Source organism: Maniola hyperantus, chromosome 2 (genome assembly GCF_902806685.2).
Source record: "Maniola hyperantus chromosome 2, iAphHyp1.2, whole genome shotgun sequence".
NCBI lineage: Eukaryota > Metazoa > Arthropoda > Insecta > Lepidoptera > Nymphalidae > Maniola > Maniola hyperantus.
This window is the reverse complement of record NC_048537.1, coordinates 11727603-11752616: the sequence shown is the minus strand read 5'-3', so window position 1 is coordinate 11752616 and position 25014 is coordinate 11727603. Positions and strand designations below refer to the sequence as shown.

General features: G+C 35.7%; 2 protein-coding genes across 14 annotated transcripts in view; both read right to left on the bottom strand.

Annotated features, from left to right (window-relative positions):
• The window catches only part of LOC138404005 (uncharacterized), a 209098-nt gene extending 205583 nt beyond the window's left edge, over positions 1-3515 (bottom strand). Inside the window, exon 1 of the mRNA XM_069506726.1 lies at positions 415-3515. Within this exon, the coding sequence (XP_069362827.1) occupies positions 493-1488 (996 nt within the window). The 5' untranslated portion in view covers positions 1489-3515 and the 3' untranslated portion in view covers positions 415-492. The remainder of the gene's footprint in view (positions 1-414) is intronic.
• Positions 1-25014, bottom strand: part of LpR1 (Lipophorin receptor 1) — a 232665-nt gene that overhangs the window by 39655 nt on the left and 167996 nt on the right. For 7 of the 13 annotated variants that reach the window (XR_004674959.2, XM_034979393.2, XM_034979412.2 and 4 more), the window contains exon 3: positions 3546-3668. Coding sequence is in view for 12 of the 13 variants with exons in the window: in XM_034979393.2 (XP_034835284.1) it covers positions 3546-3668 (123 nt within the window). In the remaining variant the exon portion in view is untranslated. Of the gene's footprint in view, positions 1-3545; positions 3669-13550; positions 13773-23796; positions 23936-25014 lie in introns of those variants that run through there. The other 6 variants (XM_069506583.1, XM_069506561.1, XM_069506599.1 and 3 more) reach the window with 3 other exon arrangements.

Genomic DNA, 25014 nt, shown 5'->3' with positions numbered 1-25014 from the left:
AAACTGCACACAGGACTGCGTCCTCATGACCTTGAAGTTTAAGAATCCCTGTAAGATTTTCAAATGTGTTACTTTTATACAGGACGGGTGTGAATTTTATTGAGTTGTTGGTATAAACAATAATACCGCCCCCTTTCTTGTTTATTCGCAGTCTTGGGTACATGTTATAGCCAGTTATATTATATAAATGAACGATATTGTCAGAAATTCCAGCTTCCGTGACTATTATAACATCCAATGGAAAACTACAGCTGTGGATTACTTGCAACAGTTTTGTAAAATTTTTAATAAGGGATCTAATATTGATATGTAGGCATGAAAAGTTGAGTTTACTATGGCTGGGTATATTTTGAAAAAAATAATTAATAGATTTACAATCAAAAATTTCATTAACTTTAGACATAATTTATTGACAAAAATATAAATAATATAAGTAATATATATAAGTATATATAGTTGTAATGAGAGACGTCGGGTAGGTATGCTTAAAAATTAAATTGCAGTTTCCCTTAAAACTAGATCAATGTCTTGAAGACAACGAATATAAAAGATTTTACTATTGTTACTTTTCCTAGCACAAACCTTCCCGTCTTTGCACCATACAAATTGAAAAGAGTTGCGCAGTTTTAGTTTAGCATTAAAAAGTAGGGTTTTAACGTGTTTTGTTAACGCTTCTCTCACAAACACACGATCGTCAGCCTTTTCTTTAACAACATTAGGCAGCACCTGCGCGACTGAGATACTTTTTTCCTTACTGGCTGTAATCCATTCGTTTCGAACATTTTTTGTCTTGAGTTCTAGTAGGATGGTGCATGGTTTATCCTTGCCACTAGACAAACGTTGGGTCGACTGTATTACGCCCTTATCTACGTTTAATTTAGATGCTACCGCGGTGATTACGTTGTCGAGTTCCACGGGAGGAAAGTCAGGCAAACCGGCGATTTCAAGTGATGATGACAGCGCATTTTGCTCGTTCTGCCTCGCGCCTTGTTCCAGAACCGCAACACGAAGCTCCAGGTGTTTGTTTTTGTTACATAAGTCTTGATTTTTGTGCTCGAGGGTTTTAATTTTAGTATCTTGAGCTTTCATCGATTGTTCCATATTGTTGAGCTGATCATGTAGAAACTCTAAGGATGTCTCCAATTGAGAAATTTCTTCACGGAATGTTTTTTTGAGTTCTCGACTGATATCCTGGACCAGCTTTCGTGTGTCGATGACGGATTTTGAATGCAGGGTGTGCCCAGAATCCGAGTCCTCGTCCGCGTCATCATCAGGGATAATGAACGACGACCTGCGAGTCACGTTTTGTAGGCACTCCTCACAACTCCACTCTATACCCGTAGCGTTTTTTAAGGTATGCAGCTGCTTGTTCGAGAGTTTAGTGCATGATGGATCAGCGTGGACCACTTTGTTGCACCTGCTGCATTCCAGGCCAGGAGACTTTCTCGTAATGTTTTTGTTGCACGATGCACATTTTTTAACAACCATTTTATCTGCGTCTTACATAAACCGATAGACGGTAGTTTAAAAATTAATATAACACTACTGTATACGGCCGTATTCAACAAGCGCTCGTTGCAGACTGAATGTTAGAATTCTTACATCTTCCTAAATGACACTGGCTATATAACTTTTAAAAAATCATCTTTTACTTTTTCGTTTTTGACAGGGCAGTCGATTTAGCTTAAGTTTGAACGGCTTAAACAATATAAATAACCTTCGTGTACCTAGAAATATCTCAAAATATATTATCTAGTATCTCTACAAATATCTATATCCCTAGTTAGGTATATCATTTGATAGCTTCAGTTAACTGAGTGTCGATTGCCCGTGGGATTTATATTTATTTTGTAACGCTAGCACAAAACACTGTGTCCTGGCACATATAAAAGGATTTTCCATTATGTTGGGTCGACTTACATTCGAGTTAAGTGTACAAAGTTGCGGTCTACCGAAACGACCCTCCCACTGAAATAAAACCTTAAGTCCCACAAGCTTTTTATACGTATTGTTATTGGTGAACAAGAGAATCCCTTTTAACAGTGAAATTGATCTATCTTTATATAAAGATTTCTAAACCGTAGTAAATAATTACCTATAGGTACGGGTCACTGTTCTTAAATTCAAGTAAATAGATACGAATTGGTAAATCATTGTGTTAGTCATAAATTTGTTTCATATTTTGCACAAACCTAAGCTTTTCTTAGTCGAACTTACAAAAGCTTTTTATTGTAAGTTGATCCTACTCTACATGCCATGTCACAAAATTTGCTAACTTATTATGGATCACGTCTACAGAGTAAATACGAGTAACATATTCGTATATCGACAATAGGCAGGTATATAACTAGCATAATTTTAGATAATGCTTTTGTGACAGACACGTAGTTACAGCAGCACCAAAAATAAAACTGTAGAGTGTAGGTGCATGGCATTGTAAAACTTATTCAAATATATGCCCAATCGTGCTGGAGATGTTATTTTCTCGGATAGTTTTTGTACATAATAATTTATCAAAAGTAGCATATTATTTATCTACTCATTTCAAAATGATTGTCATCGCATTAAATACAAGTTTTATATGAACACAAGTTAAAGCTTTGTTTTATATTCCTCGCGTTTATATAGGACCCTTATTTTCAAATTTTAATTAAAACTTATTGAAACAATCGACCATAAAATTGCTCTGCTTCTCTTATATTGAGTATCGTTTGCACATAATAAAACTACAAGGTCTATTTTCGTTTACGAGACTTACCTATATAGGTACATTTTGTAAAGGCCTGAGTCTAGTGAAATTTTTAATTAAGTAGGTACTTACTGGAACTTGTCAAAAATAGCAAACAATTTTACGGTCGACTATACGTACATAGATATTAAATAGCATTCTAATGCCCGATTCATAACTGAAAGAAGGTACTTAGACAAAAGGGCAAAGATTATAATATTAATCGAGGAAACTTCCGAAGCGTAATTAAGATTTTAATCCACGTCGGAAGCCCCGCTAAGGACAACGTGCTACCTTAAAACTTTCTACATAAATCGCCAGATAATTGTTTTTTGGGGAATAATAAAAGTGTCTACTGAAAATTCTTTCAAACAAACTATTAGACGGCTTCTTAAGTGTTCTTAAGGTATGCGTCCACCAGAGTCAGTTCGGGCCGCAACGGTGCGGCGAGTTTGTATGTATTTTATTATTCGTCCCGAACGCGCCTGTAGTCGACGCGGTTTCGAATAAAATGTATAGCAGGCGGATTTTTGCGTTGCAATGCGGCTCGACCCGGTCCGCCTGGTGGACGCTATCCTTTACAGAATAGTGGCACTTTTTCGACTGCTACTGTTTCTGCTGTGTTTGGCTGCTGACGTCGCGTTTCGGCGACTGCCATGGACGCGCGTCAACGGCAGCCGCAAGCGCGTCGACGGCAGCCGCAGACAGCGACGACGGCAGCAGTCGAAAAAGTGCAGCTCGTCTGTATGCACACTAAGTTTCTGGACTAAACAGTAGGACGTAGGTAATATTTGTATATTTAATGTGGAAAACTTACTGCAAATGCTAGGTTCTTCATCAGACCCGTCGGAGCAGTCCTTCTCATTGTCGCAACGCCATAACATTGGTATGCAACGACCGGTTTTGCATCGGAACTCCGACGTGGTGCACGTGCGGCTTTCTGTAAACAAGAGAAAATGCAATATTGAAAATGTGTTACAAATATAATATAGAAGAAAACATAGAATTAATATCCTCTCGCATTGTCCCTGGTTTTATAGTTAGACTAGCTTATGCCCGCGACTTCGTCCGCGTGGACTACACAAATTTTAAACCCCTATTTTACACCCTTAGGTTTGATCTTTAACTATGAGATTTTAACATGAGCTTAATAAAATATGTTTTACTGCTAATCGCAAAAATATTAACTACAAAACTTCTTTATAGACACTTCAAAATTGACAGATTTTTATACAAACTTCAAACCCCTATTTTACCCCTTTAGGGGTTGCATTTTGAAGAATCTTTTCTTACCGGACGCCTACGTTATAATAGCTATCTGCATGCCGAATTTCAGCGTGATCCGTCCAGTAGTTTGAGCTGTGCGTTGATAGATCAGTCAGTCAGTCAGTCACCGTTTCCTTTTATATATATAGATAGATTCAGATGGACTAATATGAGACATTTTTAGAAGACTACAGTTCAGACACTAGGAAATATCAATATTTCCGTTGAGCAGACACGTAAACGTATTAGGTATTCCGTAAAAGGAGACACCGTGAAAATGTCACCGGTCGATGATAGTAATTTACCGGTAGATCTTAAAATAAACCGAATTTAAGATATTCAAAGTATTAAACATATTATTTAGGTAGCGTACTGTTACAGATGCTTATAACTGCAAGACAAAATAAATGTATAATTATATACTTTTTACGATTTTTGCTATAGAACAATGTTGAAGTATATTAGCCGCGTTATCTTGAAGTGATTCGCACGCACCGACGAGCAATTTGTAAGCAAAACGTACACCCTCCGAATAATATCACCCGAATGCCGGGTGCGTAGCCCTTTTACAGTAACCCGTGTAATAAATTTGAGTATACCACCAGAGATTGCTATATCGTATAACGCGCTGTTCGTACAAAACAAGCTCAGTATTCTCGCCTTTCATCTACCTTTCTCTGGGATTGTTATTTTTTATATCTAGGTAAGTAAAATTTTATTTGCCTTTGCATACAAAATATTATTTTACAAGATATCTAATATGTCGGCATACCTTTGATATGTGTGTATTTGTTTACATCCAATTCACTCCGAATGGTAGAGCTTATTTCTACTAAAAAGTCCCTATTGTGATATCTTAAACCTTTTATTTTTATCTCCCCTGTGAAATGTTTATTTTTGCTCGGCACATATTCAGATTACTTTTAAGTAACCTATCTAAATATATAAAAGTAAAAGGTGACTGACTGACTGACAGACTGATCTATCAACGCACAACTCAAACTACTGGACGGATCGGGCTGAAATTTTTCAAGCAGATAGCTATTATGACGAAGGCATCCGCTAAGAAAGGATTTTCGAAAATTCAACCCCTAAGGGGTCAAATAGGGGTTTGAAATTTGTGTATTCCACGCGGACGAAGTCGCGAGCATAAGCTAGTTTTAAAAGAAGACTGTGCCTTAGTTCGGTGTCACGTATAATCTAAATACCTTCAACGCAAGAGTGCATAGCATCTTCTAAGCAAGCATGCTCCAACAAGATTTCATGCTTGCTTTTTATTAAGGACTAGATTATACCTGCGACTTCGTCCGCTTGGACTACACAAAAAATTTAAAACCCCTATTTTACCATCTGCGGGGTTGAATTTTGCGAAATCCTTTCTTATAGCGGATGTCTACATCTTAATAGCTATCTGCATGCCAAACAGACCGATAGGTCCAGTAGTTTGAGCTGTGCATTGATAGATCAGTCAGTCAGCTTTTCCTTTTATATATTAAGAAGATTGTTGTCAAACTTGCAACTTAAAAAACTGAAATAAGAGTATGTTTTGCAACTCCTATTGAATTAGTGAATTTAAGAAAAATATCTACGAATGTGCTCGAGATAAGTCCTCGTAGATACGTGACGGTAATCCTGTGTTGTTACAGCACATCTCAACATTTTACAAGTTATATTGTCAGAGACGTTCGTACTGTAATAACCAACTTGAACACCTAAAGTACGTACTTAAAGGCGGAGTTTACACAGTGCGCGATACGGTCTCTGTGTTAAGCCGCGCTTATCATCTTCATATGTAAATTAACCCGAAACATTTTCTGCACTCGCTCATTGCGACATCTCTAAAAGCTAGCCTTATTTATTTTACGTCTACCTTTTACCTACTTTGAAGATTTTCGGTAGGAAGCATTGACTTATACCATACCATATATTACTTCGTATAGACAGGGTTATTGAACAAACAAAATGGCACCGACTCAGTGGTGCTTTAGTTCCAATGCAACCTCAATGACGTCTGGATTTCAAACGGGTCGTTCATTAATATCTAAGAGGTGGCGCTGATTTATTTGGTTCCTTAACCGTGAAAAATTTTGTACGCTTGACCATATCTTGTCATTTATATCGATGTTAGGAAGCATTAAATAAGATTCTTGGATCCGACTACATACCAAGACTATGTGTAGTTTCCTTCTGTTTATCTTTTTATCCGTTTAGGTACTAGTTAAGTTTGTTTCCACGCTGAATTCCGCTGGGATTGTACAAGTAATGTACAACTTCTGAGTGTACATACGTATAAGTACAATAACAACTTACAAAGTTTTGCAAAACCCGGTTGTATTGATGTGATAGCAGTCAATCTGACGAATTCCCGAACATTTGTTTTTTGACCCCCGTTATAAGTTTAACGTGTGTATCTGTGCATCCGTATCTCCGTGGCATCATAGCATTCAAACGGATGGACTGATTTGAATGCGGTTTCTTTCAATCGAAAGCGTGTTTAATTAGCATTATTCTTAGCTATGTTTGTTGAAAATATGTTTAACCATTTGAGGATTATCAGCTGTTCTCTCAAACCATGTAGAGATCTGTCATCTAATGGATATTTACATCACCTGCATTATTTGTCTTATTGACTCGATCCCGACTACAATACAATAGTATGGAAACCTTGCGCTGTCGGGGGTGATTACGTATGACACATTTTAAAATTAACTTTTAACACAGGATAGATATAAAGTAGACAAAGGAGTCACATCAAAGAGCTAAGCTTTACTTAGTTATCCATTTAAGCCGTACGAATAGAACAAGGAGATTAGAGATAGTGTACGGTTAATTAATCCCTCGGATATAGGGTTCCATTATCGGAATGGTAAATACCTCCACTGGTCGCAATGCAGGGACGCAGTTTGTTAGAGCTGACGGCGACTGAATCACTAATCGGGCTTATGGACTAAGAGCCAGCGCGTGCCAGACCAGATATAAAAGGTGAAAGTTTATCTGCGTATTGCCCCTAACACTGGAAGGAACGTTTGTTTGGATCATGGTGGCAACATTGCCTCTTTGGATGGCTAAACTAACTCTTTGTCCAAAGTAGCTGCCAGCTCTTGGGTCCCCGGTCAAACAATGATAAGACGAATCATCAATACCAATAATATTATATTGAGCAATAAAGTAGTCCAACGCTTAGATCAGTGCAAGTTCGTTTCAAATGATAAGATCACGCCTCTTGGCTTGCCTTAGATAAGCTCGTTCCAGAATAGTCTTTTCCTCGGGTAAAATCACTTTGACATCAAATAGCAACAAAAATTGGTCTGACAAAATTGCTTGCGGCTACAGTCCGCGATAGCCATTGATGTTATTATCCACTTTGCTCTTAAAAGACTATCAGTCGTTCTATAATAATCTATCTATAATGGAACTTTATAAAAGCTAGAGCAAGTATAGAGTTTCACAAATTAAATTATCTTTTTTATAGTTGAATATTTCAGACTGTAAAACAGTTTTAAACGTTCATCTTCAAAACACCAAGACTCCACCATCCTCTTAAAAATATTAATTACCTCATCTATAAAACCATGAAGTAATAAAATATGAAAATGAATGTTTTTAATGATGATTTATAACGAATAGGTATAACGAACCTACTACGATTAATATGAAAATTTTAAATTATCGATATTTGACACAAATTATCGATATTTCGACGCATTTACATTAGTCCGAGGTCTAGTCTAGTCTAGAGTCTAAAGGTAAGGGTAACTCTCAATCTTTCAAGTCCTTTATAAATCTAACCTAAGTCAATATGAACGATAGATATTAATCGTGGTGCGTACTCGTTGTTTACATTATAATAAAATGTTTGTTTGTCTGTCTGTTCGTTACCTATGTATTCGCACAGTGTTCATCCGATTAAGTTAATACTTTTTACAGTTGTTGTTGGGATTTGCGGGAAGGTTTTCTACATTGTACCATCAACGTACAATAGATGGCGCGTGAGTGAAATTATCAATTGCAGATATTTGTATTGCTCAGATAAATACAACGAAATAATAAAAGGCTCGAAGGCTAACATGTGAAGAGAGGCGTTACAGTGTTTTGATGTATCGTTTCTATATGCGTCATAATTTCCTCATATTCTTCGTTTATGTACAAACGACATCCCTACATCATACATAAACTTACGAGTATTCAACTAAACTTTTTAAGTTCCGGATACTTATAAATTGGCCGTGTCTATTTGTTTGTCTGTCGGTCTCAACAAAGTGCTTCTTTATATTGTATGTCACAGCTTATTTATTCAGAAACCGGCAAAGCAGTATTGCTAAAAAATAGCACAGGTATTTCCTTCTCTTTTGGCATTGTCGTGACATTTAATATATTTTCACATGAGGAATCAATCGCGCAAATGGAAAAGCCGTCACGTCCTTTATATAGATATCGAGAAGCTTCCATGTAAATATTTTTCTACTAAATTCGTAAAGCGTTGGGATTTTTGTAGTCAACTTCAAAGGAAGTGGAGGTCTGTCGCGTCAATATTGGCTTTAGTTTCAAAAAGATTATGTAAGGAACTATGCGTTATTAAATTGAACTCAGCATTGATTGGGATTCTCTTTCATATTATAAAGATCGTTGTCGTTGAAAATGGCTCTTGGTATAGATATTCCTCCTACATATTTTATTCCCTGCAATCCGTTTTTGGTATATGTTTAATATAATATAATATATCGATTTTCATATTTTTTGTATCGAGCATCATACTTTTTTAAAACTTTAAGTATAAATATGTATGTCATATTCTACCTATCCCTTACCTAATCTAGCGATTTGCTTACCATAGACTATAACCAGAACTGTGATTGAACTTCATTACAAGCCGAATACCTTTGATTTGTTAAGGAATCATATTATTATCGCATTAGGACATAGGACAAAACGCCAAGAAAAAGCGTTCGAAATAAATGCATGTACGAAAATGCATGAAATAAACATAAACATAAACATAAACATGCACGAAATAAATGGAGTTGGTATCAAATCTGTGATCAAATGGAAAATAGAATAGATTTCGAAAATGTTTATTTTATACCAGTTGGTATGTATTATAAAATATGAACCATTCATCCGGGTAGTATTTTGAAGAGTAGATACCAACTACAGAATAGTCGGGTTGTAGATTTTAACTTTAATCTTGTTTATAGAAGCGGAGAGGAATCCTAATTATAGATTCAAATTAACCTGCAGCAAAATTGCTTCTGTTGTGCATTCTACGTAACGTTATTTTATAGGTAGGTACGCTAGATGCAATATTAGACAAAATTGTCCCCAAGATGACAGTAGCGTCGAAGCGCCGAGAAATTGTATTACCGTGGCATCTCTTCGCAAGGCAATGGCGATGAGTGCATTCGTTACTGGCATAACGGGAAGCGTTGAAGAGCAATTTGACGTTGCATACGCTACAATGTTCTCTCTAACATTTGGATATGAGAATGTTATGGAGAGAGAGCCAGCGCGCGCCAAACCTTTGTTATTTTATAAAAGCTGAAAGTTTCTCTGCGTATTGTCCCCAATACTGGGAGGTACGTCTGTTTGGGCTATAGTGGCTTTGGGAGATAACAGGTAATAAAGGTGTAAAAAAATCTTAAGTCAAAGTATTAAGTCTTTTTTAAATGTTTTCTTCAGAATAGTATTAGAAATCACGGCATGCATTGCCAGACACTAAGTATCATGGCAAAACCCTGCCAGACACCCTTAAAGTTTACAAGTTTGATTTCTAATATCATACCGAAGAAAATAAAATAAAAATGACTTTATACTTTGACGTAAGATTACCTGTTATCACTTTTATTACCTGTTATCTCCCAAAACTACCATGATCCAAACAAATATCCAAACAAACGTTCCGCCCAGTGCTGGGGATGGTATTATATACGCAGAGAAACTTTTAGCTTTTATAAAATAACGATGGTCTGGTACGCGCTCTCTGAGCTCTACAACGAGAAGCGTTGAAGAGCAATTTGACATTGCATACGCTACAATGTTCCCTCTAACGTTTGGACATGAGGATGTTACAAATACTCTTGCCAAGTTGAAACTATATTCCATAACTATTAATGATTTGCACAACGGAACTTTGGCCGCTTTGTGTTTACAAGTGTTGCAGTGTTAAGTCATTTCAGTCGCAATTAAAACAAAGGCATAACTTTGCTGCATGTCCAAAACACACTTTGGATATTGTTACTGGTTACACAAATGCTTACACTTGGTTTTGTTGATGTAAAATGGGCGTATAATAGCTATACATACTATACAGCTACTTTACAGATACTATGAAACAAGGACATCTTTTTATTTGAATACGGACTGCGTGATGTGTTTGTGTTGTATATTACACGATTTTGGCATATATATCGATCCATACTTAATATTATAAATGCGAAAGTGTGTCTATCTCCTAGCTTTTCAAGGCCTATCTGTTTAATCGTTTTTGATGAAAATCGGTAGGTATGACTGAAGCCAGAATTGACTGAGGAAAGCCGGGGAGAGTCAAGTAGTTATTTCTAAACTTCTTAGGTAGTGGACTACAATACGGGTTTCACCATAAATTAGAACATTTACAATTCACGTGTGAATCAGTACCTCATTACCCTTATTATAAATACGAAAGTGTGTTTGTTTTTTAGTTTGTCCTTCAATCACGTCGCAACGGTGCAACGGATTCACGTTATTTTTTGCATGGGTATAGATACATACCTGGAGAGTGACATAGGCTACTTTTCATCCCGGAAAATCAAAGCGTTCCCACGGGATTTTAAAAAAAAACCTAATTCCACGCGGACGAAGTCGCGGGCATCAGCTAGTCTGTTATATTATATTATGTCGAGGTATAAAGACCACACGTGCGACACTGGACGAGTCATAATATATCCATAGTAGTCAATGATAAAGAATCAAAATATATAACTAATGGACTGCATAAGATTACTATTACTAGTAAACACAATGCGCTATTAGCTACTGTCGGTAGCCATACAATGATGAAACGGAATCCGAGGTCATTTATTCTTTCAAACGTTGTAAAATCTACATTGTTTTAATTCGTAATTGGCACCTACCTCATTTCATGCGAGCTATTTCAATTTGTCCAATTCATTACATTTTACTGCGGTGAATAACCCGAGTTTTCAATTAGGTAAAGTATGCGGCCGAAAGTAATGTCATCGGCCTTAAGAATGATATTTCGCCTTTGTAGAGTTGATATATATATGAAGTTTTGTCGGTCTCAACGACAGAGACAGTGCTCTACAAATTTGCTATCTCCTTCTTAAGGTCGATGTGCATTACTTTCGGCCGCGTACTGTATAATTACTTTTAAATAATCAACCCATCGCCGGCTCACAACAGAGCACGGCTCTCCTCTCAGAATGAGAAGGGTTTTGGCCATAGTCTACCACGCTGGCCAAGTGCAGATTGGAAGACTTCACACACCTTTGAGAACATTGGAGAACTCTCAGGCATAATATTATATACAAAAAACCGGCCAAGTGCGAGTCAGGCTCGCGCAATGAGGGTTCCGTACTACGGTCGTATTTTTTCGACATTTTGCAGGATAATTCAAAAAGACAGACAGACGAAGTCGGGAGCATAAGCTAGTATGACTATAAAATATTCAAATTCACTGCAGTATGGTTGTCCCTCACAGGTGTACCCTAATTATAAGAGAAAATATCCTAACTGCACTATCTTAAACATGCTTACATACTTTAAGACATTAAACACGTTACACTTCCTCTGCATCGCAATAGTCGGGTAGAAAGGAACATTGAGATGAGATTACATTACATGCGTTCAGCAAGACTTTTTCCATCTTCCGTAGTTGTAGATGAACTTTAATAACCAACAAGTATCTTCCTTGAAACGCGTACAACTTTGTGTAAACAAATCTAAGAAACAGAAATTTCCAAGAGAATAATATAAAGTTGCTGTTATTTTCTACTCATTCTCTGTCTGATAAAAATCACTAGGTACTAGTATAAAAATCTGTTGCTTCTAAGTTCTATCATTATCATGATCAACCCATCGCCGGCTCACTACAGAGCACTGGTCTCCTCTCAGAGTGAGAAGGGTTTTGGCCATAGTCTACAACGCTGGGGCCATGTGCAGATTGGCAGACTTCACGCGCCTTTTAGAACATTATGGAGAACTCTCAGGCATGCAGGTTTCTTCACGATGTTTTCCTTCGAAAGTTAATTACATCAAACGCACATAACTCCGAAAAGTTAGAGGTGCCCGGGATCAAACCCCCGACCTCCGATTAGAAGGCGGACGTCCTAACCATTAGGCTATCACCTAGCTAGCTTAGCTTCTAGCTAAGTTCTATAAATAATTCAAAATACCTGAAATATGTTTATTTCTTTATTTTTAACCCAAAGAAAAAATGATGGACTTCTATACAAATTTTTAAGGATTTCCAAAATTCTTTATTAGTGAGTACCTGCCTACGTCATAAATAAGGAACATACTGTCAAAATTTCAAGTTTCTAACCCCAGTGGTTTAGGGTGGACAGGACAAATCTTTTTATGTACAGTATAGAAAGAGACAGCCAATATAATCATATCACGTCAACTTTCAATAGTCTTACTAGTCGAAGCACACACGTCTCAGTTCCGCTCTCTCAGCGGAGCCTTACGTATTATTCTAATAAATAATAGGCAACAATCCTTTTATCTGCAAAGGAAACCTTTTCTAGCTTATCATTCTTTTCCGATTCCGGTATTGTATGCGACGTTACAATGGATGTGCTATCTCTAGCTTCGACCGTTTGATTACGCAACAAAATTTATCCTAGAGAGCAGCTGTCGCTTCAATCAACAAGCGTGGCAATATTCGTTTGTCTGATGAAGTGTTCGCTGGTGTTAGGGAGAGTCTACATAACGAAAACACAATGTCACCATCGATTAAACCAGTTCCTTGTAGATTTCACATTCACATGAGATATCATTATCAGATATAAAACAATTATTTTGATAATATCTTGACTATTTCTACAAATTAACATCATAATAAAGGTGTTTTCAGAATTGTCGTTTAGGTATCGGTATGCGTGGTGTATTCGTTACCGAAACTTTACCGACCGCTTATAGTATTCCAATTCTTTTCGTTGTGATTGGCCTGCGGGGTGATTCGCTAACACAGTGCTAACATTGAATGATAGCCACCGACCCCATTTGACATTGGTTCTACATTGCTGCTTCATTGATTGATATCAAAATAAGTTTTAGCATTTAAACTACCGTGAGTGATTTCCATTCTAAATAATAAGTTTTCGTAAAAAACTTTCAATGGATTTAAAATAAATGTTAAATAAGATCTATAGCTATCATTCAGTGTTAGTTAGTAGTTAGTAACTCAGTGTGAGTTAGCGAATCAGTAAACTAATATGGAACGTTACAGCACAAACCTTCTTCGTCATGTAATATTAAAATACCATTTCTTGGTTTTACATCATACTTTTACATCATTTATTCTAGGTGTACTATAGATAAAGCTGAAACTTCTTACCCGATGAAGCGTATTGGTTGGTCCTTGTGTAAGTGTCGTAGTCGTAGTCGTAGAGTGACGCCTCGCTGCTCAGAAACAGGCTACAAGACGTAAGCCAAAACACCCACCACATTGTCAATAGAAGTCCTTCACTTATTTATAACACTTATGGATTCTCTTTTTCTTTCTTCATGAGAATTTTGAACTGGATGTTATTTGGTTTTATTTATGGCTAATAGAAGTCTGTAATTTTTATAATATGTCGTACGTTAAGCAAATAACGTACTTTCGTATAAATAATGTTCTCAATTAGATAATTGAGAACATTATCCTTTTTGGAAGTCGAACTAAAGAAGAACTAAAGTACGTTTGTAAGGAAAGCGCGGGGGCTCTCAAGATATATTTCAGTATTCGACCGTTAGCCGACCCAATCATTTGGTTAAAGCTGACGTAACTAGGGTACACCACCCTCTATTACCACCAGGAATGAAATGTCTCTTTAATTAAAGACGAGTCAGCTTACCTAACTTACGCAATCGTTTAGTATTCGGAACAGGGAATGGGTCACGGCCTTCGCTTACTAATACAACATTGATACAATAATACTCTAATAATGGGAGAAAATCGGCGAAATGCGTGTCAGTCTCGGGTTCCGTACCTCGTACATATCATAAGTATCATTAATAGGTAACCAATTATATTACTTACTGTAAATATACAGCATATGTTTTTAGTATTTGTTGTTTAAATACAGTTTAAAGTTAGTAAAAAGCATACATTTTTAAATTCCTAACTATTTTAGTTATCGAGATAGACGATGTAACAAAAATAGTCTAAAATATGTCTAAAATGATAACTCTGAGACATGTCTTTGTTTTTAAAACTATAAAAAATATACTTATTTGACCTCTAATTCTACTCAATAAGATGACATATATGTTAAAAATAATTGTTCAGTTCTTTTTCTCATGTACTACGCTCAAAAAAGATTTAATGGAATATGTATCTAAGTCAATATTCAGTTTTAGGTTAACATTCTACAGTCTACACCAGATATTCCGGGTGTGTAATCTGTAGCTTATTCCTTTAAAGAGCAAGAGATCCGTAACATACCGAAGAACAAACAGACGGATGGACAGACAAAGAAACGGAGACATATTTAATACTGACATTAGTGTTTCATTATGCCATTTGACTACGGAACCCTAAAAATGAAGGACGCGTAGAACAAATATTTGAATTAGTGGGATATCGCGAGCTGTTTTTGTAAAGACCCTGCAGAATACTGAGGGGTGTTTATCGATGTGTTTGTTTTAATATAAAAAGGCACCCTGGTGCAAATATTTATATTACCTACTCTTCATCCACGTGAATAGGTATTTCTCCCTAAATGTTTTCCATATCAACCCAGAGTAAAGCGTAGAGCAAAAACGATAAAATATATTTATTTCCGAATCCGATAGGTGCCAACGGAACCCTATTACTAAGCCTTCGATGTCTATCCGTCCGTCTGTCTGTCAGCAGGCAGTCTCATGAACCCTAATAAGTAGAGAGTTTCAATTTTCATACAATGCGTATTTCTATTGCCGCTATAACGACAAAGAATAAAAAAATAATTGGCCGCCACGAAAATTAAAAATAATTAAAAATCATTTCTTGTATAATGGTGCGGAACCCTTCGTAAGCGAGTCTGACTCGCACTTGTTTTTAATTACTTGTCTTCGGAAGAAAAGCTCCGTTTTTTTGAAATCATAAACGTAAGTAAGGTACATAATCAGTGATCAAACAAAGATTAAGATAATTAACAATGTAAATAAACTGTGCTCGCACTTGCCTGAATTATGAATCAGGGACATCCCCAATTAAAAGGTATCCATAGGGATAATCCGCCGTCCTTTACCCCTTGTAGATTTTAGATAGTGTGCGTAGAGATATTTGAATGAAATTCCTGTTATGTACGTCTTATAATTTCATATTTAATGAAATTATTGCGAATAGGCTGATGCCCGCGACTTCGTCCGCATGGATTTAGGCTTTTAATGTCCCGTTTGCAGTCTATGATTTTACGGGATAAAAAGTTGTCTGTGTCACTCTCCAGGTCTTTAACTATATCCATGCAAATAATCAGGCCAACCGTTGCTCCGTTGCGGCGTGATTGAAGGACATACCAAAAAACAAACACACTTTCCCATTTATAATATGGGTAGTGATGAAACCATTATTTACAATTTTAATCGTTTTAATTTTTCGAAAAATATAATTAAATCAGGCATCCTTTATCGGTTGAGGTAAGCCAACGTGCTTTAAAATTCACATCTGAGTAATCGCACTATTTATTTTAATCAGCTTCATTGAAATCATGAACTTTTTGATAGGTTTGCTGACACTGTTCACGATTTAGTTAGAGCTTCGGTCTATAGCACAAAATTGTTTATCAATTCAGAGAAAAATAACTAACAATGAAAGTATAATTATGATTCAATGAACAGCTCCGCACGATTCAGTTACAAAATAACAAATTGTGAAATTATGGACAAAAGAAAGACGCTACGTTAAATTCAAATAATTTTCGTCCTTACGCCAAAGGTATTCTACTTAATTTCAAGTTATATGGTTCTAAATAATTAAAGAGTTTTATTTGAAAGAAACGTGTTTTTAAATTTAAATTTTCGTGATCTAATAATAATAAGTGAAGTACTTGATTGTATAACGATGTTGATAGTATCTAACGAAAGGAATCGTTCGAGCGTTAGTTAATTTAATTTAATTTAACATTTTAAACAAACAACATTTTAAATAGCAATCAGAGGACAAAGAAAATGTCATAAATATTATATTCAAAAATAATTAGGTACTATTTCTCATCATGATCAACCCATCACCGGCTCATAGCAGAGCACGGGTCTCCTCTCAGAGTGAGAAGGGTTTTGGCCATATCTACCACGCTGGCCATGTGTGGATTGGTAGACTTCACCTACCTATCTTGTTAAAAAAAATCTTTAATCCTTATTTTTTTTTTTAATTGTTTGTATGTACATTCGTTTATTAATTCGTTACATTTGCGTTCGCGTATCGTTCATTCGATTGAGTTTCTGACACCAATCCATCACCAATCACTACCCTTATTATAAATGCGAAAGTGTGTTTGTTGGGTTGTCCTTCAACCACATCGCAACGGAGCAATAGATGGACGTGATTTTTTGCATGGGTATAGTTAAAGACCTAAAGGCTACATTTTATCCCGGAAAATCAACGAGTTCCCATGGGATTTTTAAAAATCTAAATCTACGCAGACGAAGTCTCGGGCATCAGCTAGTGTTCAATAATAAGAATCATTTAATAGGAGGCGCACAGGTCGCACTGCAACGCATGCCAGGCATCAGCAAAGTTACTAAAAAGCTAAGTTAAAATCCAAAACCCAGAAGCTAAATAAATTGCCTATATATATATAACCTAGATCAAATCTACATAAACTATAACCAAACTTTGTCTATTCAAAATATAAAACTTCCAAATTTTCGAACTCAGCATCAATAACCTTGACTTAAAATTTTAGATTTGAAACTTTAGTGAAACAAAACAACAAAATTACAAGTTTCTAGACCAAACGGTTTGAGCTTTACCTTCCGTTGATATGTCAGTCAGTTTCTCCTTTTACATATATTACATGATTTTTATACGAATAGATGTCGTGAATTTAAATTATCTCTATAGTTTTTAGTCCTAAAAATCATGCGTCGAAAGATATGGGACGTTGCAAAATTTAGGCATGGCAGTGTTCAATTTGCATGCCTTTGTCGTTAGCTGCGGTGTCAGAATTACGACCAATTTTTAGTATGATTGCAATGCGGTGGTTATCTGTGCCCTACATTATTAATCACGCTTTATTTAACGCTATCATTACTTTATGATAGACATTTGTCATTTAGTTTTTTATTATAAATCACAACACTTACTACAAAGCATTTTAAATCATTTGTTTATGTAAACTATTATTTATTAAAATCCCGATTTTTGAAGTAAAATAATTTAGAGCAAGGCCACTTATTAAGATATAAATCGTACATCTACGTATACATACATATTCACTGAGTACTGCGGTAACGAAAAAGATTCTGCGGACGGTTGCGGAAGACGAAGAATCTGCGGACGGTTGCGGAAGACGAAGAATCTGCGGGCGGTTGACATATTACTTGAAGAGGAAACTTAAAAAGATTCTCTCATATCCTTTGTACGACATAATTTTGCCGCAAGTGTATCTAGTACTAAAAGCCCGTCCGCATGTCACAGAAACTGGCTATATTTTAATTTTATTATAAAAAATATAACACACCGCAAATCTTTTGAATTTTCTCGTTCACCTATTTATGTTATTAATTTATTTATCCCTCTTTATTCAGCTGCGTGGAGTTTATTTCTTTTTAATGTGTATCTATCGTTGTTGTCTTTCATGCTCGGGGTGATATTTACACGGTAGGCGAATTAAAATCACAGGGATTTTTTTCTTCCTTGTGGATAAAAAACTCTTTAAATACCTAAATAAATATTTGAAGTTACATTGGCGCTGTATTATAGTTGTATTGGCGCATCTGCATCCTCTTCTTTTTAATATTGCTAAAAAAGGACGGAACATGAATTTTACAATTAAAGACTCTAAGTTTTAGTGCACGCTACAAATTTAAACGATACGCTCGCGACTGGCAGCTAAAGTCACGAGGTTTAACGGCTCTAAATTAAACTTAAAACTGTCAAACTATGTCTGTTCTTTTCATTATATTAGTAAGTAGAGGATGCGAATGCTCTAAAATTTAGTTGTGCTCAGAATCAGTACTATTATTTTGATCAAAGAATTTTTTTTGAATATATTTACTACGCTACAGCCTTAATTTTCTCTTATTCTAGATGGTAACATCGGGCTATAAATTAATACCCTCTGTCAATTTCACACCCATCACTCTTCGCTCGACCACGCCCAATTTGCTGTAAATTTCCGATTGAATAGAATCAAGACGGGGCTTGAAAACCGCAATATCTTGAATAATTCTCCAAAGCGTACTGAAGGGAAATCGTATAATTTTGAAGTTGAATGAACCGCTTGTGAAATTGTGCTTTTATAAAAATGTAAAAAATATTATATCCATAGATCGGTCTGAAGATCATTTTTGTCTTTGATTTTTTTTTATCCTACGCATCTTTGTTTTAAATGGAATAGTAACCCACATAAAAGCAATAGTAATCCGATTCTATGGCAATCCTACATAGACTTATTATAGTAGAAAAGATATGAATGACCGTTTGCCAAAATATTAAAATATTATTTTATTATATTATTTATCTATCTAGAAATTGTACGTGTTAATATATTTTGAGATGAAAACCATGTAACACAACATCATCATCGCCTATCAAGGTTTTAGTTTAAAAAATTGGCTATTCATTTTTATATTTGTTTGCATAATATGTGTTTTCGTATGTAAATACATGGTAAATATATAGTTACTATACTAGGTAACATGAACCTATTGGGTAAGTATTTCTTGTTGCTTTATATTTTAATTATGCAAATATCCATTGTACTTAGTTTTACCTGGTTTTTTATTGACCTCATAAACTGATTCAGATATATAGATAGCGAGATAACAAAAACGCATAATATTATAAACTTTTATATAAAAAATATTTGCCAGATGATACAAACAAGCAATTTTGAATTTAGGAATTGAATTTTTTAAAGAGAATAGTTATTTAGAGAACCGTTCCAGAGTTGAGAAAAAAAACTTAAATGGCTGATTCTTTTGCCAAAGCTCAAATGCCCAAAAGAACTTAATAGTGCTAATGATAGTATCTCGTTCAGACTAACAAAACTAAAAACTACAATGCTTTCGCAAGCACCTAATTCCAAATTGCTAGAAAAAGACCAATGTTTTGTAAAGTGCTGTCTGTCTACTTTTGGACAATGAGATACTATTCTTGTGATTGTTGCGGTTTTAACAGAAGCTTTGGAACGGATAATTTATCAACATATTTTCGTGCTTTGTGAACATTCTCCTTAATCACGAATATACTTAGGAATTTATACTTACGAGTATTTATACTTAGACAGCTTTATTTCGCACTGAAAACTAAACTTTTACAATTCACCTTTTTTGCAATTCACCTGCCTGAAAACTTTCAAAGGAACTTCTCTGTTACATTATTTCTCAGTGATTTCTTAGATAGTCTTCGAAAATACGAAAAATTCTCGCCTTCCGTTACTTTTATAACCATTTTAAATTATCGATTAAACTACAAAAAGGAGAGTCAAACGTTTATGACGTCACATTTCACTACAGTTTGATTAAAAGTTGCTGTTTAGTTGGAAACATCCCTCTTAACGTTGAAATATTACCATGATTATATGAATGAAGGCATTTTGACTGAAATACTTGAACTATGAAATATTGCAAAGTGTTAAACATTCAACAGCTTTCCACAAATTTTAATCAGTATTGATTACCTAAGTATATACATATTCTGTCTACATATTTGAGCAATCAATGATCTTAAACGGGTAGGTTTAGATATCTAAGTATGTGTGTAAGTAATTGAGATATCTCCAAAGGCGCGTAGCACAGATTCTCAAGTCACTCATATTCAAGTCTTACGGATAAATAAGGTTGACGTAGACGTATTAAGAAAGTTGCAGATCGTGTTGAAGCCTGTTAGCATATTTCATCGAAGTACTTTTCTCGCAGATAAAATATATATGCGCCTTTACTCCTATGATAGATCGGTACACTCGAGGGTAAAACCCAATTTGGTATTCTCATTTCGGCAAATTTAATATTGTGCGAAGTTGAAAGTATTATATTATCCGGAAAATTTATCACAGACGCTTAAATGCAGGGTATATATACTTATTTATTTCGTAGAATTAAATTTTAAATTGTAGCTACTTGAATTTTTATTTTTAAAACATTAGGGTATTAATTATCTGAATCGTGGACAAGGTACAAACTTTATTCAGATTTCAGCTTTTCGTCAAAATAGAAACATCTATGCTCATCGCGGATCTTCTACTGATTATACCTTTTATTATCTGCTTTATAATTATGATACCTATACATTTATCGCAACGTCTCCTACGTAACTATGTATAAGTACGCGACAGGTCGAGATGGCCGTCGGGGTGGGGACACCCCGCACACCCCCCGCGCTTGTCCGCCCCGGTGCAGTGTGGGCAAGCGCGGGTGTGCAAGCAAGTGTGTCCCCTTATGCCCCGATTACCATCTCGAACTGTCGCGCATCGTACCCACTTACGAAAAATAGGTAGGTATTTCAATTTTGTTTTTGTATTTTAACAAAATATTTACATAAATTCAAAAATTCTGGTAATCAAACGTTGAAATTTGAAAAGAATGTTTTGTTAAGCTATGAACAACACTTTAAAATGTTGAATTTCTGAAATTTGTATTTTTGTTTGTTTGTAAATTATTTAAAAATAAATGAAAATAGTTTAAAACATTTCATCATAAAGTCTACGGTATAAGTAATTACGAACTATCGATTGGTTTATTATTTAAATCTCCTTTGACATAAAATGATAACACAAAATGTAATTTATTTTTTGTAAGTAGGTAAGTACGTCATATTGTAATCAACCCATAGCCGGCTCACTACGGAGCACGGGTCTTCTCTCAGTATTAGAAGGGTTTTGCCATAGTCCACCATGCTGGCCAAGTGCGAATTGACAGGTTTCACACACCTTTGAGTTCATAATGGAGAACTCTTAAGCATGCAGGTTTCATCACAATATCCTTTCACCGTTAAAGCGAGTGATATTTAATTTCTTAAAACGCACATTAGTAGGTAATTAGTATTAAAACAAGTCATACCTTTAACTATCTGGATCCTAAATGTATCGAAAGGCAGGTAACTTTATTCATAAATAATTTTGTACGCAAGCGTACCTACTATACTGTCATCAGAGATAGAAACTTGCCCGAGGGTCCGGATCGAAAGCGCGGTTTTATGGTTTTTGCAGCGCGTAAGGCCACATGCCTGAAAAGTAGAGTAGAGCGTACTGCGTACCATACCAGTCTCACATCAGTACATATATGGAGCGTCTGGTATGATTGTTTAGTAGTATGTCCTGACGAAATTCTGAAATGTTGCGCATAATAATTTAGATCTTGCTAAGGAGTTTTCTATAGGGATATTTATCATTTCATACAAAACATTGAGAAAATTACTACTAAACTAAGCGTTAACGCTTAGAATGAGGGACGAGACAGGAGGATTGATTACGCGGAATAGCACAGCATCCGTTGGTATATTAAAAGCTCGATGACTCGAAATTGGTGATAGCCCAGAGATTAAAACGTAAGTCTCCTATTTAAAGGGTTCATGTTGGATCCTAGGGCACGCCTATAACTTTTCCGAGTTATGAGCATTGTGAGAAATCCAATATCACTTGCTTTAAGGGAGAAGGAAAATATTATGAGGAAACCTATATGCCCAAGCTTCTTAATAATGTTTTCAAAGGTGTGTGAAATCTTCCAATTCGCACTTGCCAGCAGCGTGATGGACTATGCTTTAAAAAGCCTTCTGAGAGAAGATCCATGCTTAGTAGTGGAGCGGCGATGGGTGAAGATGATGATTAAAAACTCAACTCTTATAGACTATAATTGAAAGACGAGAGGACCGTCTGCTCTTGTCGCTTTGGAACCCTACAAGTAGACGTAATAGCGTCGTAACGACAAACTAAGTATAGACGTTTATAGTCTAAAATGTACAAAGCTTACAAACAAAGCTTTTCTTTGTTCATGAATCCTTAAATATGTTTACCTAATCTGACGCCCAAAACTTCGTCATCGTAGGTACAAGCAAAACGTATATAGACTAGACTAACAGACAGACTCAGCTAACCAATATGATCCTATGCTTAAAGTAATGGAATACTGGAGATCAATACTGAATTAGGTGTGATCATCAACACAGTTTCTTTGATTCAAACATTTTTTTAATTATAGGTGAAACTACCCTACCTGACGAAAAACTGTTTTCCTGATGTACGATAGAAGACATATTAATGGATCAAAAGGCTTTGTGTATTGATCGATTTATAAAAAAATTAATCGTGGCTTTCTAATCCGCTAATCCGAGCTTATTCTTTGCGATAAAAATAAGCTCGGATTAGCGGGGAAAAGATAAACCGTCTGACTGGCGCGTGAAAAATTACAGATGGTGTCCGATTGGAAGCTGGCTTGATGTTGAAAAATGATCATTAGATGACGCTTTATAAATAGATACGATCGATTTAACGCTTTCAACTCGAAACACGAAACAATGACTTAATAGGTTTATCTAGTATTACAGATCCTTATCTCTAGGAATAAATAGGTAATGAATAAATTATATATTCCAACAAATGTTTGCCAGCTAATCAAATCAGCAACTCTTTATCAAAACTCAAATCGCGCGCTTGTATGGGAGCTTGTAAGAAATAGTGAAATGTGACTTCATAAACATTTTGATCTGCTTTTCTAGTCTAGGTAATCGATAGGTAATAATATATAAAATGGTAATTAAACTTTAAACTAACATAGGACCTGGAGTTAACTTATTTTCGAAGGCGTCTATTTAATCCATCAAGAATAAATAACTCATTTTTTACATAAGCAAGTACTAGAAACATTATTGTTTGTCAAAAACAGTGGTTCAGGACGCTTTTAAGCATTGCAAATACGTTTCAGTATTTGACCGTGAATGTTGAATGTTCTATTTTAAGACTATCATTGTGGCTAATTCTCTTGTACACAATCTCTAAACTAATGACACGTCTAAATCAATTGCTACCTATCCCTTTCATAATGTTGCTTGCGGAAAGGATAGCACTAGAGTTAGACCTGATAACTTAGGTTAGTTTAGAGTGTATAAGAGAATCGGCCTCATGGTTTTCATTTACTGAAATTAGAATAGATTGCTATTTTGTGTTAGGTTCTTATTTAACTTACGGATGTCAAGCTGTTGCTCTTTTGTTTAGTTAGGTATAGGTATATATTTTTTATGCAAACGAAAATATATCAAAATGAATAATCATTTAACATTGTATGTTACAAATATGACATTATTCAACTATATTTTACTATATATTGTGACACTCAGTAAATTCATAGAAATCATACAATTTTTAATAAGTATTAAGAGTGTAAATAAATAAATGGAAAATATTATATTATAATTGTATCGTAGAATCACAGAATCACTTCTATAAGCCACAACAAACCTTCAACGCGAAATAATCGTAAACGTTCAGCAGAATAGTTAGTAAATACAGACGGCCGCGTAAATAAAAGCGATTAGGGACTCGAGCAAGGCGCGGTCGGGTGCGCCGCGAGTCAGGACGCGAATGCGGGGGCGATCCACCACCGAGTACCCAGTTTCCCTCCACCACCCATCCCCCCACGCCCGAGCCCCGCCACGTTTGATAACCTGCTGCTTCGGAAGTCACTAAACTCCGACATGAATGTCACCCAGGCACCAACAACTGACTTGTGAAAGAAAATGTGATTTTTATTGGAAAGGGGTCAACTGTGGAAGCAACGCCAAACATAGCTTCGTGTGAAAATCGATGGTTTATCGTTTGCGTCGCGTGGTGGATTTAGCTCTCCCGAGACTGCAAAAAGTCGATAGGGCTCTACAACATAATATAAAATATACCAGCAGCTGTAGGAGGCAGCCATCCATCTTAGCCATTTCTCACCGTAGGTAAACATCTAATTTGTTTATCGGTTTGTCCTTCAATCATGCTGCAAACGGAGCAACGGATTGATATTTTTTTTTGCGTGAGTAAGTAGGTTTAGTTAAAGACTTGAGACTTTTATCCCGGAAAATCAATGAGTTCCCACGTGATGTTTTACTTACTGTGGACTTAGGTCTACGGTACGCGGACAAGGACATATTTTCGTAGGTATCTAAGTATACAAACAAAAAAAATGTTTTCACACAGACAAACTCTAAATTTGTTTTATAATGTTGAAAACCCCGCTGAATAACTTTAACATCACTTAGGTACCTACTTTATAATGGAGTAAAAACTTGTTGCACGCTTCATGCTTAGAAATTTTTTAGTTTAGAAAATTAGAGCCTCAATAGCTCAACCGGTATAGGAGTGGACTGAAAACCGAAAGGTCGACGGTTCAAACCCCGCCCGTTGCACTATTGTCGTACCTACTCCTAGCACAAGCCTGACGCTTAATTGGAGAGGAAAGGGGAATATTAGTCATTTAATATGGCTAATATTCTTTTAAAAAAAAAAAAAAAATATGAATATTTGCTAGCTCGCTGAGTTACGATTACCTAAAAAGGTTAAAGTTTATTTAATTTTAATTTGAGAAGCAAAGGTTTAGATATACTTACCTACGTTAGAAATTGACTCTTAAGTAACACACAAGTACCTACCAGGATAGATACTGTATTTTCTAACTATTTCCAATATTTATGT